The sequence below is a fragment of the Sus scrofa genome, chromosome 1 (genome assembly GCF_000003025.6).
Source record: "Sus scrofa isolate TJ Tabasco breed Duroc chromosome 1, Sscrofa11.1, whole genome shotgun sequence".
Lineage (NCBI taxonomy): Eukaryota > Metazoa > Chordata > Mammalia > Artiodactyla > Suidae > Sus > Sus scrofa.
In genome coordinates this window covers 75756081-75774299 of record NC_010443.5, presented here as the reverse complement: position 1 = coordinate 75774299, position 18219 = coordinate 75756081, and the positions used below count along the sequence as shown (strand labels likewise).

At 40.7% G+C, this 18219-nt stretch overlaps 1 protein-coding gene across 5 annotated transcripts in view; it reads right to left on the bottom strand.

Annotated features, from left to right (window-relative positions):
- Positions 1-18219, bottom strand: part of FIG4 (FIG4 phosphoinositide 5-phosphatase) — a 152871-nt gene that overhangs the window by 72722 nt on the left and 61930 nt on the right. For all 5 annotated transcript variants that reach the window (XM_021068077.1, XM_021068153.1, NM_001243250.1 and 2 more), the window contains 3 exon segments: positions 17035-17080; positions 16226-16374; positions 15068-15234 (listed from right to left, as the gene is read on the bottom strand). In XM_021068077.1, the coding sequence (XP_020923736.1) occupies positions 15068-15234; positions 16226-16374; positions 17035-17080 (362 nt within the window).

The following is an 18219-nucleotide window of genomic DNA, read 5'->3' as shown; positions in this document are numbered from 1 at the left end:
ACACGTTCGTTTACCTGAAACAAATAACATCTTCACTCTATTGCAAAGACAAGGAGAGATGTCAGACAAATCAAATGGCCCAATTCCTACTCATATTCTGTTATACAACCTTGAGAAAGTCCGTTTCCAAGTTTCTGCTTTTAATCCATGAAAAATTCTCCATTTCTTCAGCAGAGACAATATTGACATTTTCTGTCCCCGACAGCCGTGGGCCTGCCCGGCCCCCTTTTGTGTTTGATAACGAAGGCAGAGTGACCACAGGGAAAACAAGCTCATTTGAACCATTCACCCACTCCAAAATTACCTTTTCAAAATACACGACAAACTAATAAGATTGACACTATATACACGCTCCATCTCCTCTTCTTTTTCCTAATATATTCTGCTAAAAATGATGATGAGCACTGAAGTGGCCTCATGAGCCACCCTCCCTTTCTGCCAGTCCCCTCCCTAGCATCCTTCATTCTTTCCCCTCATTTCCTTTTTTTCCATTCTTGTCTCCAAGCCCTTGTATATTCAGGTGTGGGGCAGACAACCACAATATAAATAATAACCTCTTTCTGAAAACGAGCACAGAACTTAAAAGAGAGCACAATAGAAATGACTGCTTTTGAAACGAGATAACATTATCATAAAATCAATTTTCTTCCAACAGCTGTAGTGAACACAGAGACATCTGAAATTAGCAACACTGTTCTCATTGGGCTATTCAGTCGTTTCGGCAGGGGCAATGAATGAAATATGGTACATCAAACATGTAGTCTAGTTATATGTTTTGACAGGAAGCATGCCATTATAACAGCACTTACCTTTCAGGCTAAAAGTAATATATAAAAGGGATGTGTTTATATGCTGAATATATTTGGGGCCTTTTGGTCCATTTGTTGAGAGAAAACATCAAGTATTAAATGATACAGGAATAATCACCCCAATTTGTACCCTCTGAACACAATACAAAAGTAAACACACTGCTTTTACAGTAATTATATTCTCTATGCTTCTTGAATAGCCTTAATGGCACTTAATAATTCATACTATGTAGTACTTCAAAATATCTTAATTCTATCTGAAGAAGCTTTCCATTTTTCAGCCATGTTTTCAAGGAGATGTTTTTCATTTTTTGTGTTTTTGGCTGCTATTAAGCCTCATAGGAGCTTCCTTTAATTTTTAGCAAGTAGGATCAAATGTAAGCTTGAGAAACAATCAAATTAAGGGTATTTCTTCAAAACATCATAATGAAGACTTTGTTAATGTCCTCCTATTATTATAACTTAAAATATGTCTTTGGATATACTAAGCTTTACTAAGCTTGGACTCTTAAGGCCACCCCTAATGAGCCTGAGGATCTTCTCCTGGCTACTTTTGACTGCAGATAAGGCTGTCACCTTCAGGAAGACAGCAGGACTTTGGATGCAGACAAGAGTGTAAAACAGGTGGGTTCTCTGCAGCTGCAGATAACAAGGCGGCAAAATGATTATCTCATTTGTATTCAACCACGCCTGAAAGGAGAAAAGAATCTGTATCATTCAAGCTCCATCCAAAAAGTTCAACACTAACCAGCTTTAGTATGCACTGTTTTTAAATAGATCAGGCTTGACTATAACAATCCTTTTTGATTAGCCAAAAGTTTATTTTGAAACTAGAATATTTGTTGACCTAATATTAAGTCTGTGATAAAGTGGCCTCTGAAATTCATCATGAAAAGGGACACTATTCAATGAATAGTACTATTTAGCCATGAGGTGGAGTGGGCACTATCTCATACTGTACACTGAAATAAAGACCAATTAAATGTAAGAAAGACAAAGATCAACATCCTAATAAAGAGAAACATGCAATTTTAGAAATAGATAACAAACAACATACAAAAACTCAACTTTACTAGTTATTAAACAAATGCAAATTGAAAACACTATACCACTTTTCTACTTATTTATCTGGCAAATACTTTTCAAAATGGGCACTCCCATCCTACACTGAGGGAAAACTGACTGCCATATCCTTTCAGTAAGGTTACTTGGCTACACATATATTTTTTAAAAGTCTTGAAAATATCTATACTCTGACCTAGTAAGTATGCTTCTGGAATGCCCATAACATCAAAAATATGCAAAAAAGGTGCATGGGCAAAGATGTTTGTTTAAAAGGGAACTAGGTGCACAATAGTGAACAACCTCTCCATGGTGCTTCTAAAAGACAGACTGCCACAAGGCTACCAAAAATCATGCTGTCAAAGAATATTTAGGGTCATAAAGATTACTCACATTTTCTCAGAGGGCAAAAGCAGAGAATCATGTTCTCCTAAATATGAACAAGTTGCTTTTTCTGGAAGGTGAGGATTAAATGATTTATTTGTGAGTTATTCTACTTTCTATAATTTACATGTATCTCTTTTCTAATTGGAAAGAAAACATTCATTCATCCAAGAGCCTCCTGTGTCCCACACACTAGGGATAGAGTCTACACAAGACCGACTCTGGCTCTCATGGGCCTTCTTCACAGTAGGAAACATCAATCATATACAAGGTACTTTCAGAGGATGTAAGTTCTATGGGAAAACAAGAGTGACATGAGAGTGATGGTGTTACGGCAGATACCCAGCAGCCCTGCGCTGCAGTGTATCAGCTCTGGCGACAGCCCTGTGGCTGTAGTGTACCAGCTCCAGCAGCTCTGTGGCTGCAGTGGATCAGCTCTTTTACCTGGTGAGAAATCAAGCGAGCACTCGGAGAGTTAGAGAACTCAGGTTTATCACGTCGGCAGGCTCAGAGGAGATCGATCTCCAGAGTCTGAGCCCGGAAGAAGGGTTTCACAAGGCTTTTATGGGCTACGTCTTCCGGGTCCATGCTTGGCTAGTTGGACCGGAGTGACGTCAGGCAAGGTAGTAGATGCGGAAACAAATTTACAGAAGCAGGTGTGTGTGTGGGGGGGTTGGGGCAGTTGGATGGACTTTGCTTAGTCATCATGGCCGGGGTCTCTCCTGTCTACATTTTTATTGGGACATTTTCTCCTACAATGGGAGAGGAGAGGGACACCTAGGTTATGTGGTCGGGGAAGGGGGAGGAGGTGGGGTAGCTCCAGGAACAGCAGGAAGGCCAGGGGGCTGAAGGGCGCTGGGCAAAGGGAAATGCAGTGTTTGGGCCACACCAGGCCTTGGAGGTTATGGTAATGGGTATCAATCTAAAAGCAGTGGGAAGCCCTGGAAGGAGTTTTAGAGAGGGGAGTGCTAAGTCTTGAAAAGCTCACTCTGGCTGCTGTGAAGAGCAGGAGCAAAAGAGGGGAGGCAGAGAAAGGAGTCAGGAGCTACCGCAGTTGTTCAGATAAGAGCCACAGCTGTGTGCACTAGCATGACTGCAGTAAGGATGAGAAGTAGCAGAAGGATCGGGCTACATTTTGGAGGAGGAGCCAACAAGATCTGCTGACAGATAAGACAGCGGAGGATAAGGAAAATTAAGGAATCAAGGATGCTTCCTAGGTTTCTGAACCCAACAATGGGAGCAGAGATGGGAAAAAAAAAAAAAAGTGATGAAATAGGTTTGGGACAGAGGCCAGTGCTTTTGCCTCAAAAATAATCACTTTGAGATGCTTCTTTGATATCTGTGGTTGCAAGAAACTCAGCCTCATGACCTTTCCTTTCTAGTACCCAAGAATATTTGACATTACATGGAGAAAGGGACTTTGCAGATTTAACCGAAATTACTAATCACTGACTTCAAGTTAGGAAAATCATCCTGTCTTCTCTGGGTGGGTAAACTGTAACCACATAAATCCTTTAAAGGAGAAGAGGAAGGCAGGGATTTGAAGCCCAAGGCTCTGATGCGCCATTGCTGGCTTTGAAGATGGGGTGGGCCCCAAGTGTCCAGAAACTGAGAATGACCCCCATCAAAAGCACACAGGGACATCAGTCCTATAACAGTACAAGATTCTGTCGACAACCTGAGTGTGCCTGGAAGCCTCCAGGTCATTGCCCACATTTGCACTTCATTTTGATTGCATTCAACTTCATTGCTTTCATTTGACTTCAGCCTGGTGTGACCCTAAGCAGAGAACACAGCTGAGGAATGCTGTACCCACACTTCTGACCCACAAACACTGTGAGATCATAAACAGGTGCAGTTTAAGCCACAAAGTTTGGGATAATTTGTTACAGCAACTGTGGAAAACCAGTAAAATATTCAGGAGGAGATGCTAGCTAGATAGGCATTTAGATAAATAAGTCTGGAGTTCAGTGGAGGAGTCAAGGTAAGAGAGAGAAATTTGAGTGTCAAATGCATGGTACTTAAAAGCTGATGCAATGCCCCTTGGGTCAAAGCGTAGAAAGAGAAGAGGAAGGTTTAGAATTAGGGCGTGAGGAAGTCACTGGGGAGACTGAGTGAGACAGCACAGAGGTGAGTTTCAAGCAAGAGGGAGGAAAAAAAAGAATATATATATATATATATATATATATGAGACCAGGTCACTTTGCTGTACAGCAGAAATTGGCTCAACACTGTAAATCAACTATACTTCAATAATAATAAAGGAGCACTCAACTGTGCTACAAGCAGCTGATAAGGCTGAGTTAGATGAAGAGAGAAAAGGAACCACTGGATTTGGCAACAGAAGGCTGTTAGTGATTTTGACAAGCACAGTTTCAGTGGCACGACAGGGCAGGGGCCCAGTGAAGCAGGCAGAGAGAACAGGATATGAGAGGGGAAACAGGTATACCGGTAACTCTTTAAAGAGGTTTTGCTTTAGGAGAGCAGAGAAATAGGACTTTAGCTAGAAGCGGCTGTGGGATTAAGGACAGAAGTAAAGGCTGGATGGAAAACCTAAGATGTGCTTTTTTTTTTTTTTTTTTTTTTTTTTGTCTTTTTGCCATTTCTTGGGCCGCTCCCACAGCATATGGAGGTTCCCAGGCTAGGGGTCGAATCAGAGCTGTAGCTGCCAGCCTATGCCAGAGCCACAGCAATGTGGGATCCGAGCCACACCTGCGACCTACACCACAGCTCACGGCAACGCCGGATCCTTAACCCACTGAGCAAGGCCAAGGACCAAAGCTGCAGCCTCTTGGTTCCTAGTTGGATTCGTTAACCACTGAGCCATGAATGGGAACTCCCTAAGGTGTGCTTTTATGCTAATGGAAATGAAAGGGAAGAAACAAACTGTATACAGCACTGAGCATATAATGACAGGGGAAAGCAGGTGAGTGGGACACAGAGCACAGAGGAGGGGGTGGTGGGCAGGGCCACTCCAACCTCTGTAAGATGATCTAAGGTGGAACTACGAGTGCAGATGATAAGGATATCACCATACCCAGTTATAAGGAGGAGTTCACCCTCAGTGACATCTTTTCAGTGTAGAAGGAGGCAAAGGTACCAGCTGAGACTGGTTTAGGGAGAGAGGACCCAGTATGAATGGTCACTTTGGAGAGCGAAAGAATGAACATACTAGGGAAATTCAGCAAGACCCTAAGGATCTCTTGAGCATCTTTTGGAGAAGCACGGTCAGTTTAAACTCAAGGCTATAATTGTGACTTTTGCTCTGCCATGTTTAACTTCTTTGGTTGCAGAACAGGCGAACAGTTAAGTTTTAGTCAGAGTTTTATTAATGTGATTTAAAATGTTATTAAGGGAGTTCCTGTTGTGGCACCATGGAAATGAACCCTACTGGTATCCATGAGGATGTGGGTTTGATTCCTGGCCTCAATCAGGGGGTCAGGGACCCAGCGTTGCCTGGAGCTGTGGTGTAGGTCACAGACTTGGCTCGGATCCCATGTTGCTGTGGCTGTGACTGACGGCTATAGCTCCCATTTGACTCCGAGCCTGGGAACTTCCATATGCCACAGGTACGACCCTAAAAAGCAAAAAAATAAAATGTTACTAAAACATTTTCCAGCTGTTTTCTTTCTGCTATAGCCAAATATAGCTTTATTCCTTCTGAATCTACTAGAATATGACTTTAGAAGGCTAGAAGACTGGTGCTCTCTCTTTTTTTTTTTTTTTTTTTTGGCTGAGTCCACAACCTGTGGAAGTTCCCAGGCCAGGGATCCAACCCTCACCACAGCCACGACCTGAGGCACTGCATTGACAATGCTGGATCCTTAAACTGCTGAGCCACAAAAGAACTCCAACCTCCCTCTTCTTGATAAAGGAAAACATGCTCAGATGCTCCCTTGCACGCCCCTCTTTCAGGAGTGAGAAGAAAGGGAAAGAAACTGCTCCATTAGCGCACAGCGCTACCATGATGCTGGCCTGTGCCATCACCACACTCTTTGCTCACCATTCTATGCATGATGAGCGTTGAAGTCTTTACCTTGTGAGCCTTTTCTTCCCCCCCTCAATCTCTCAAGGAGGATATGGTTTCTTTTAAGCATAAAAACACACACATTCATTCAAGTTACACGTGTGTGCATATGTATGTGTGAGCATTTTTCTTTTCTTTTTTTTTTTTTTTTTTTTTTTTTTGTCTTTTTTGTTGTTGTTGTTGCTATTTCTTGGGCCGCTCCCGCGGCATATGGAGGTTCCCAGGCTAGGGCTTGAATTGGAGCTGTAGCCACCGGCCTACGTCAGAGCCACAGCAATGCAGGATCCGAGCCGCGTCTGCAACCTACACCACAGCTCACGGCAACGCCGGATCGTTAACCCACTGAGCAAGGGCAGGGACTGAACCCCCAACCTCATGGTTCCTAGTCGGATTCGTTAACCACTGCGCCACGACGGGAACTCCCAGCATTTTTCTTATAATAAGGATTCAAATTCAAGAAGCTTCAGGAAAAAGAAATTCAGGAATACTCACATATAAATGTTAAAAACAAAAATTAGAAAGAGCTTGACAAGGTCCTTCAGGGAATTATAAAGTTCTCCCTAACATCTAAAGGGAATAGGTAGGTACCTATTCTCCCTACGATGTTTATGCAGTTGGTTATCACAGAAACCAAAGGATACCTCTTAAAAGGCAAACCTCAGAACATGGTAATATACGAGGCCCCAAGAACAGCTTTTAAAATGAGCCTGAAAGGGAAGCAGGTGGGTTACCCACACTGCATCAATCTGTCTATATGAACCAAGGATAAAATTCCTAACAACCTAATTTCAAGCATTTTCCTGCCCACCCCAGAGGCATAACATGAAGAGATTAAGTTTTACAAAGTTTTCTTCAGCGCTTTAAAGAAAATGGTTCTATAAATATATTACCATTATATAATATCCATTGTAATTTAAAAGTTAAGTTGTACCCCTGATGACACCACGCTTCTCAAAATAAAGAAGTCTGTTTTAGCCACATTATTCATAAAATAATTCCTTTCCTAATAGTTCCTCTTTCAGTTGTGTCTAATTTTGTTATACCTTTCCATTATAGTCATGTTACTTTTACATGTTACTGTCTTTTAATGGTTCTCCTTTTTTAAATCACGCGCCACTATACATTCATTCTCTGTGCTCTAGTCTTACTGAAAAACACATCACTTGAATGGAAAATAATGAAAAAGAATATATGTATGTAAAAAAAATAATTAAAAAAATAAAAACAGGGAGTTCCCATTGTGGCTCAGCGGAAATGAATCCAACTAACATCCGTGAGGATGTGAGTTCAATCCCTGGAGGGTATTCGGCATAGCCATGAGCTGCAGTGTAGGTTATAGACATAGCTCAGATCTAACGGTGATGCGGCTGTGGCGGAAGCTGACAGCTGTACCTCCAATTCAGTCCCTAGCCTGGGAACTTTCATATGCTTCGAGTGCAGCTCTAAAAAGCAAAAAAAAAAAAAAAAAAAAAAAAAAATTAAAAAATTTAAAAAAACATATTACCTGGTCCTTAAGTGTCAATAATGACCCCCATTTCAGGACAACCTTGACAGGTAAAGGGCAGAATAGTGGATGACCCTTTCCATCACAGAAGTTTTAACCTTTTTTCATGATAACACACACCCAGAGGCACCTGTTGTCACACGACTTACCTAAGTGTTACAGGTTGAACTGTAACCCCCCCCAAAAGATATGCTGAAGTCTTAAGCCTCAGTAGCTGTGAATATGCCCCTATTTAGAAATCAAGTCTTTGCAGATATAATCAAGTTAAGAGGCAGTCACAGTGGAGTAGGGCCCTTAATCCAATATAACTGGTGTCCTTAGAAGAAGAGACGTGCACACACACACACAGGGAGAAGAATGCTACCAAGACAGAACAGAGAACAATGTAGTGACATGAGAGGTAGAAATTAAAGTGCTGCAGTTGCAAGCCAAGGATCACCAGAAGCTAGGAGCCAAGTTGGATACTCCCCTGGAGTCTTCTGAGGGAGCACGGCTCTCTGACACCTTGCTTTGCAACTGACTTCCAGCCTCTACAACTGTGCATTTCTGCTGTTTTAGGCCACCCAGCCTGTGGTACTTTGTCACAGAAGCTCTAGGAAACTAGGACAACAATGACACTTAGCCAATTAGACTGCTTTTAGAGAGATAATCTCAAAACCATTCTAATTTATAAAAACATGTACCACATGTGCAGCCCTAAAAGGATAAAAGACAAAAAAAAAAAAAAAAAAAGTGAAACCCACGTGTTATTTTCAGTCTTTTTTAGCTATTGATAATAATTATTTGAAACACATGTTTTAGGCAATTGAAATACATCAATACATGTTAATATCTTCATTGGGAACTATAGCAGTAGGTATAGTAAAGGATGCAGAGAATACCTTAATGTAGTTGCTTTAGAAATCTAGAATTTCTAAATCTGACTTCCCTAATTCTGCATTTTTATTCAGATTAATATACTTTGAATTTTAATTTCCTAAATCCAGCTCAAGGAGTCATGCATACAGCGGAATATCTAAATAGTCTTCAGGCCTATAGGGGCTCTGTGGTTTACATTATACATTAAGCTCACCCAGAGTCGTTCAATGGGCATAATTCTCAGTGAATTCAAAAAACATGATCTGAGCAGCCTAAGAGCATTACTGACAGGCTACACATTACTAGGCTGATATACTTAGTCCTATCAATTTTTTTAATTCAGGGAAAAGGGAAAGTTGGGCAGGGCACAGGTAATGAATTAATTCATGCACTTATTAATTCATTCTACAAATAGTTCATGTGTCACAAGCAAGGCATTAGGGATACTGCAGTAATGAAAGTACTCCTGGAGCCCTCTAAGTGGGAAGCCACACAACACAACTAATGGCACAGTTAGTGATTTAACTGCAGTAGTGCTAAGTGCTACAAAGATACGGAATGTTACAAGAACAAAAACTGGAGGACCTTCCTTAAGAACGTCAAAGTAGAGTAAGCTTTAAAGGTGCAGAAGATTGCAGTCATTTGTTCCAATGGATGGAGCTAAAGCCTGTGGCAGAAGAAGCCGAACACCTGTAGGAAACTGCAGAAGGTCCATATGTCTAGAGAGTAGTGATGCGGGATGGGAAAGCAGTGAATGGCAGGATGACAAGGTTGGCGAGGCCAGACCACACCAGATCTCCAGGTCTGTCTTGCACTTTCCTCCCATCCCCACCAGGCTGCCAACCAGTTTCCCACCCCTCTCTAGTGTGTCAATAGGGACAAGTCTTACTTGAGGTGGTAGACTCCAAAGTGGGTCCCATACGCCCCACCTCCTTGTTCACACCTTAGTGTAATATCCTCTGCTCTGGAGTGAACTGTGTATGTCTCCCTAAAAAGACATGTCGATGTCCTAACCCTCAGTACTCATCAATGTAATCTTTGAAAAGAGGGTCTTTGCAGATGAAATCGAGTTAAGATGATGCCATACTGAATTAGGGTAGACCCTAGGCCAATATGACTGGTGTCCCTATAGGAAGAGGAAAATCTGACATGAACTTAGACAAAAGAAGAAGGCCATGCGACATCAGAAGCAGAGATTGAAGTGCTGCAGTTGCAAGCCAAGGAAAGCTGAGGAATGCCAAGGAACATCAGCAAACTACCAGAAGCTGGGAAGAAGTAAGGATTCTTCTCTATGGGTTTCAGAGGGAACCAGGCTCTGCAGACAACTTAGCATTGAACGTCTAGCCCCCAGAACTGTGAGATAATGAGTTTCTATTAAGTCACCTAGTTGGTGCTATTTTGTTCCAGGAGCCTTAGGAACCTGATACAGATTTTGTTTGTGTGTGGGTAGGACTGGTGATTTATTTCTGAGCAAGGGGATATGGCCAAGTGACAGGATGTCACTCCCATGATTACGGTATGTTACATAAAACTGTGTCTTGCTAGCCAACTCATCCTTGAGACTTCCCTTGAGACTTCCCTTGCCAGCTATGAAGAAGCAAGTTGTTATGAGTCCTACAAAGAAAAAGTCCACAAGGAACTGAAAAGAATTGAATTCCACCAACAAACACATGAGCTGAGAAGTGGATGCTTCCCTAGTCAGGCCTCCAAAACAGACTACATCCTGGCTGATATCTTGTCTGCAGCTTTGTGAGACTCTCTGCAAAGAATCCAGCTAAATTGTACCTGGAATTATGACCTATAAAAACCATGAGATGATGAACACAAGCTGTTTTAAGCTGTTAACGTTTTAGTAATTTGTTACATAGCACACTTGAACAGTAGCATAGCCAAATGCCTTTGCATTCTCTCTGGGCATGGAAAATACTGAACGCTTGACTCTTTTGTGGATGTTTTCATGCACTCTTCCAAGCTTTCCAGCACTGGGGACTCTCTTACAGTTCCCCTGCTGTGAGCACATGCAGTTTCTTGCAACTCCTTCCTTAGGAATCCAGAGAGCATCTCCTAGTCCCTGTGGCTAGGGGCCTTCTGGCCAGGACCTAGGCCAACCCCATGCCAGCACCCTCCCCCATGAGACCTACCCCTGGTCACCTAGGAGGACAGGCCATTAACCACACAGCAGCATTCTCCTCAGCCCCTCCCTTTGCTTCAGGTTTGCTGCACAGCAGTCCAAAGCCAACAGCTCCATGGGGTTCCTCCAACAAGACAACACTACATCAAGCCTTCCCAGAGTCCTCCTGAAGCCTACTCTCTCCAGGCTTTAGGTGAAGGAGTGGGGCTGGATGACAGTCAATGCATGGCAACAGTTCACTCCAAAGAATCTCTTTACGAATCTCTTTTCTCCACATTCTATAAACATTTTTATCTTTGATCCAGTTCAAGAGTCCAAGACTCACAAAATCAGTGTGAGCACTTCCTTTGTAAATCCTGTGCGTGGGATTTATCTCATAATCACTTAGGTTTATCATAGCCATTGCGCTGGAGAGCCCATCAGAAGGGAGGCAGGAAAAGTGTAACCACCTGTTACTTTGACTATTCCCAAGTCATAAAATAAGAAAAGAGTAAAATGTACTACACGTTTCTAGCTGACATTTAAAAGAATCCGTGATAAATTAAAAGCATCAGTGATACTTACATTCTTAGACAATTACTGAAATGAGCCCTATTTAAAAATAATTACTCAACACTCTTAAACAAATTTATCTTATCTATGCATTGCAAGCAGAAATAGAGGAGGCAATAGAGACTCAAAAAACAATAGAGAAAATTAATAAAACCAAGAGCTGGTTCTTTGAAAAGGTAAACAAAATTGACAACCCCCTGGCCAGACTCACTAAAAAGAGGAGAGAAAGAACCCAAATAACCAAAATTATAAATGAAAAAGGAGAAATCACAACGGATACAGCAGAAATACAAAAAAACCATAAGAGAATACTATGAACAACTATACGGCAACAAGTTTGACAATCTGGAAGAAATGGACAATTTTCTAGAATCTTACAGCCTGCCAAAACTGAATCAAGTAGAAACAGACCAACTGAACAGACCAATCACTAGAAATGAAATTGAAGAGGTCATAAAATCACTCCCTACAAATAAAAGTCCAGGACCAGATGGCTTCACAGGTGAATTCTATCAAACATATAAAGAGGAATGGCGCCCATCCTCCTTAAACTCTTTCAAAAGGTTGAAGAAGAAGGAATACTCCCAAAGACATTCTATGAGGCCACCATCACCCTCATTCCAAAACCAGACAGAGATAGCACCAAAAAAAAAAAAACTATCGCCCAATATCATTGATGAATATAGATGCGAAAATTCTCAACAAAATCTTAGCCAACCGAACCCAACAACATACCAAAAAAATTATACACCATGACCAGGTTGGGTTCATCCCAGGTTCACAAGGATGGTTCAACATACGCAAATCAATCAGCATCATATACCACATTAACAAAAAAAAAAGTCAAAAATCATATGATTTTTGACGCAGAAAAAGCATTTGACAAAGTCCAACATCCATTCATGATCAAGACCCTCGCCAAAGTGGGTACAGAGGGAACATTCCTGAATATAATCAAAGCCATTTATGATAAACCCACAGCAAATAATACTCAATGGGGAAAAACTGAAAGCCTTCTAACTCAAATCTGGAACAAGACAAGCATGCCGACTCTCACCACTGCTCTTCAACATAGTTTTGGAAGTCTTAGCCACAGCAATTAGACAAACAAAAGAAATAAAAGGCATCCATATAGGAAGAGAAGAGATCAAACTGTCACTGTATGCAGATAACATGATACTATACATAGAAAACCCTAAGGATTCAACCCAAAACTACTTGAACTGATTAATAAATTCAGCAAAGTAGCAGGATATAAGGTTGCATTTCTGTATACCAGCAATGAAATGTTAGAAAAGGAATACAAAAATACAATACCTTTTAAAATTGCACCTCACAAAATCAAATACCTCGGAATACACCTGACCAAGGAGGTAAAGGACCTATATGCCGAGAACGATAAAACTTTAATCAAAGAAATCAAAGAAGATGTAAAGAAATGGAAAGATATTCCATGTTCCTGGATTGGGAAAATCAATATTGTAAAAATGGCCACACTACCCAAAGCAATCTACGGATTCAATGCAATCCCTATCAAATTACCCATGACAGTTTTCACAGAACTAGAACAAACAATCCAAACATTTATATGGAACCACAAAAGACCCAGAATCGCCAAAGCAATCCTGAGAAACAAAAACCAAGCAGGAGGCATCACTCTCCCAGACTTCAAGAAATACTACAAAGCCACAGTCATCAAAACAGTGTGGTACTGGTATCAAAACAGACAGACAGACCAATGGAACAGAATAGAGAACCCAGAAATAAACCCTGACACCTATGGTCAATTAATCTTTGACAAGGGAGGCAAGAACATCAAATGGGAAAAGGAAAGTCTATTCAGCAAGCATTGCTGGGAAACCTGGACAGCTGCATGCAAAGCAATGAAACTAGAACACACCCTCACACCATGCACAAAAATAAACTCAAAATGGCTGAAAAACTTAAATATACGACAGGACACCATCAAACTCCTAGAAGAGAACATAGGCAAAACACTCTGACATCAACATCATGAATATTTTCTCAGGTCAGTCTCCCAAAGCAATAGAAATTAGAGCAAAAATAAACCCATGGGACCTCATCAAACTGAAAAGCTTTTGCACAGCAAAGGAAAGCAAAAAGAAAACAAAAAGACAACTTACTGAATGGGAGAGAACAGTTTCAAATGATGCAACCGACAAGGGCTTAATCTCTAGAATATATAAACAACTTATACAACCCAACAGCAAAAAAGCCAATCACCCAATGGAAAAATGGGCAAAAGATCTGAATAGACTGTTCTCCAAAGAAGATATACAGATGGCCAACAAACACATGAAAATATGCTCAACATCGCTGAGTATAAGAGAAATGCAAATCAAAACTACACTGAGATACCACCTCACACCAGTCAGAATGGCCATCATTAATAAGTCCACAAATAACAAGTGCTGGAGGGGCTGTGGAGAAAAGGGAACCCTCCTGCACTGCTGGTGGGAATGCAAACTGGTACACCCACTATGGAGAACAGTTTGGAGATACCTTAGAAATCTATACATAGAACTTCCATATGACCCCACAATCCCACTCTTGGGCATCTATCCGGACAAAACTCTACTTAAAAGAGACACATGCACCCGCATGTTCCTTGCAGCACTATTCACAATAGCCAGCACATGGAGACAACCCAAATGTCCATCGACAGATGATTGGATTTGGAAGATGTGGTATATATACACAATGGAATACTACTCAGCCATAAAAAAGAATGACATAATGCCATTTGCAGCAACATGGATGGAACTAGAGAATCTCATCCTGAGTGAAATGAGCCAGAAAGACAAAGACAAATACCATATGATATCACTTATAACTGGAATCTAATATTCAGCACAAAACATCTCCTTAGAAAAGAAAATCATGAACTGGAGAAGAAACTTGTGGTTGCCTGATGGGAGGGGGAGGGAGTGGGAGGGATCGGGAGCTTGGGCTTATCAGACACAACTTAGAATAGATTTACAAGGAGATCCTGCTGAATAGCATGGGGAACTTTGTCAAGATACTCATGTTGCAACAGAAGAAAGGGTGGGGGAGAAAATGTAATTGTAATGTATACATGTAAGGATAACCTGACCCCCTTGCTGTACAGTGGGAAAATAAAAAAAATTATTTAAAAAAAAAAAAAGAAATAGAGGAGGCAGAAGCCAAGGAATCAAAATATTTTGAAATATGTAAAAGCTCCAGTAATTGGTGGCCAAAGTGCCCTTTTTAAGATATAAATTTTATTCATTCATTTACCAAACAAATATTTACTGAGTACCTCCTAAGTTAAAGTTCTATTGTATTTAAACTTTAAAATATTTAATGCTGGGAGTTTCCATCGTGGCTCAGCCGTAGCAAACCCAACTAGTATTCATGAGGACACAGGTTCAATCCCTGGCCTCACTCAGTGGGTTAAGGATCCAGCGTTGCCACGAGCTGTGGTGTAGGTGGCAAAAGTGGCTTAGATCCAGTTGGCTGTGGCGTAGGCCAGCAGCTACAGCTCCAATCTGACCCCCTAACCTGGGAACTTGCATATACCTAGGATATGGCCCTAAAAAAGCAAAACAAAAAAAAGAAACCAAAATTAATTCTGACTTTACTTATCCAGTTAGTTTTAAGGTATGTATACACACACACACACACACACACACACACACACACATATGGAAAATGCACATCAGGATGAAGCTTAGAAATGCCTATTACTCCAGAATTACCTGAAAAAGCATTGCTGTAATATCTAGACAGGGTCTGCATGATGTCTTTTGAGTGCTGGGTCCACGGCGCTATCTTTCTGTAGGTTTTTACGCGATGAACAAGCTGAGAACCCCCGTACTGAAGGGACAGGGTATCCCCATGATCTTCATAGAGTTCCTCAAATAACCTAGGCAAGAGACAAACGCTAAAGAACTTCACCCAAAGTATTACACTTGTTATTCACTTAGCCACAGACTCAAAACAAGTCTTTTACTTTGTAAATTCTTTCGAGCCTTTCTTTTCAAGTAGCCTCTTCAACATCTTGAAGATAAATGCACATGTAAAATATGTTACATTTTATAGCCATAGTCTAAAAAGCAAAGTCACAGACAATGCAAAAAAAAAGGAAAAGAAAAAAAGAAAAAGAAAAAGGCACAAAAAGCATAACCCATAACCCAATAAAACCAGACCAAAGTGATTCTAACTCTATTAAAAGACTCCTAACTTTTCAACCTGCTAGATCAATTTACCTCCCATGGCAGAAATTTTCTGTTCTCTCTGAATTGCCTTTGGAAAAAAGGACAAGTTTTTGTCACAGACAAATCATATTCTTTTCTAGAAATACGTTTTTGAAACGTGTGCTTCTTCAAGTGCCTGTTAAGATTTTCAGTGCAGTGATATATCTGGATCTGGCCATTGGTAAGCTGATCACTTGCCTTGACAGAGTCTGTGTGACCATCTTAGATGACCAGTAACAGCTTTCACTGCATTTTCAAGAAACAGTACCTCATGTGATGCCATGGACCCACGGAAGAAACAGTATCACCGAAGAATCATTTTTTTAATCTGTCTTATATGTTTAATTCAAAATATGTGAAGCCACATTACTTTTTTTCCTAATGCAGGCTGGATTTGCTTTTCAGAAAACTCACTAGTTTGGATTTATCCAAAGTACACGGTGTTTACTGATAATTAACACGAATAGGAATACAAAAATCATGTTGACAACACAAAAGACTTTAATAGAAATATATATTACAGAATTAATATGAATAATGTCCTTTAGCAACATCATTTTTGAGATGCTAAAAGGAGAAACAAGTTCATGAAGTCCTTATTATTAATCAGGTTTGCTTTCTTTCATTACTGGCATTCGCAAGGCAGAAAATCAAGCTCACCTAACTGCATCTGTATCAAACTGTAGATTTGGTTTGTCAATTAATCCCAAGGAATACAGTTGATAAGCTAGAGCACATTTCCCCACCATAAACTGTGCTGTGTTGGTGCGATCCAAACAGTCCACACAGTTGGTTCGAAGAACACCAGTCTAGAGAAAAATATACCGTGAGACTGTCAATCATTATTCAATCACCAAAATGACTTCCATCCTACTTTAGATTTCTTTATCAAGTAGAAGAAAAGCTGTAGGCAGGATATTATTCCTGAACAAATAATAAAGATCATTTTTTAAAAATTGTATTTGTTGTTCATGTTGCTGCAATAGCATCACGACACCTTCTAGTCTATATTTGAATGGTTTTTTTTATATTAACAAGAAAAAATAGCTAACATTTTCCACATGTACAAATTAGTAAAATATGTGCTTTTTTTCCCCCCATGATCTATCTCCTTAACTGCACGAACCAAATATTCAGTGGTGGAGGCCGTATCATTCTTAAATAATAATTTAAGAATGTATCTAGCTCATTTTCCAAAGCCATTCTAATACATTTTTTTCACACTTCTGTTTACGTTTTTTATTTCCAATAATAAAATTTATACTACATAAAAATCTGTGGGACATTATGATTTTAGCAAGCCATCCTTTGCAAGAGCTAAACACTAGCAGTATGGTTTTTAAAACTTATTCTCAAATGATTAGTAATTTTGCATTCAATAAGAAGTCTCTCTCTTCATGGTTGCTTTCAGAAAAATTACACACTGTGGATACAGATTCTATGCATTATTAATACAATGTCATCTATACCTGCAGGCGACCAGTGGGAATCACACATCCTCCTAGTTCATTCCACCTGTGTTTAAAAATACATGCTTTAATTTAAAAAAATTTAATGGCATAATCTATATTCATTTTTGGTACCAGCTCTTTATGAGAATCAAAGTACTAGGCTGAAGCCCCTGAATATAATCAGCTGAGTCTGCTTACTTTCATTCTCAGATAAGTGAATAATCAGGTAACAGAGATGGAAAGCTTTTCCTTCTCTGAGCAAAGCAAGGCCAGGAAAGGAGCATCTTAACCAGCACTCCACCCCCACATCGCAGCGTTGTGCCACCTGTGTTCAACCAAAAATCTCTTTCACTTTAATTTAAGCCCACTTTCTGTTTGGTCTCTATGGATATGAATAATAATTGCAGGGCAACCTTGTAATAAAATCTTCCAAGCCTTAGCCTTCTCCCCACACATTAGGAGGCTCTCCCTCCTCCAGCTTTTCTTCATGGAGCTTCGTTATGTTCCTTTGGTTATTTTTACAGACTTCCTTATTAGTTTCATTCCAACGTATTTTCCCCAAACGCATGGGGAAATATTCTAAGTACTATATACTGATATTAATTTTTTATTTAATTCAAAATATTTTCATTATTTAAAAGAAGGTGCAGTGCAGAAAAGAGTTAACACAGCAGATCCAGCTGCTACCCTAAGAAAGGCCTGCTTCCGAGGTTGGCTCTTGGCTGGCATCTGAACTTCAGTCCCCCGCCATTCCCACGACAGACAAGAGTGGCTCACTGTGCCTAAACTGTTTGTACAAACAGTATGGTTTTGCTCAACATCCCCTTTCCTGCTGGGACGCTGACCTTCTAGGAGGTGCCAGGCAGATGCTGCTATGGAGCCACCTCCAATAAAACCCTGTGGCACTGAGTCTTTCATCACCTCCCTGATTGACATTTTACACATACTGTCATGGGTCGCTGGGGGACAGACGCATGCTCTGTGTGGTTCTACAGGGGAGGACTCTGGAAGCGTGGCCCTGTCTTCCTCTGCACTTTGCCCCATGTGCCTTTCCCCTTGCCTAATTTTGCCTTGTTTCCTTAAACTCTAACAAATCATAGCCAAGAGGACAACAAGATACTGAGTCTTGTGAGTTCTCCTGGTGAGTCACTGAGTCTGGAAGTGGTCTTGGGGACCCTGGTCACAGGTGCCCTAAAATTCAAA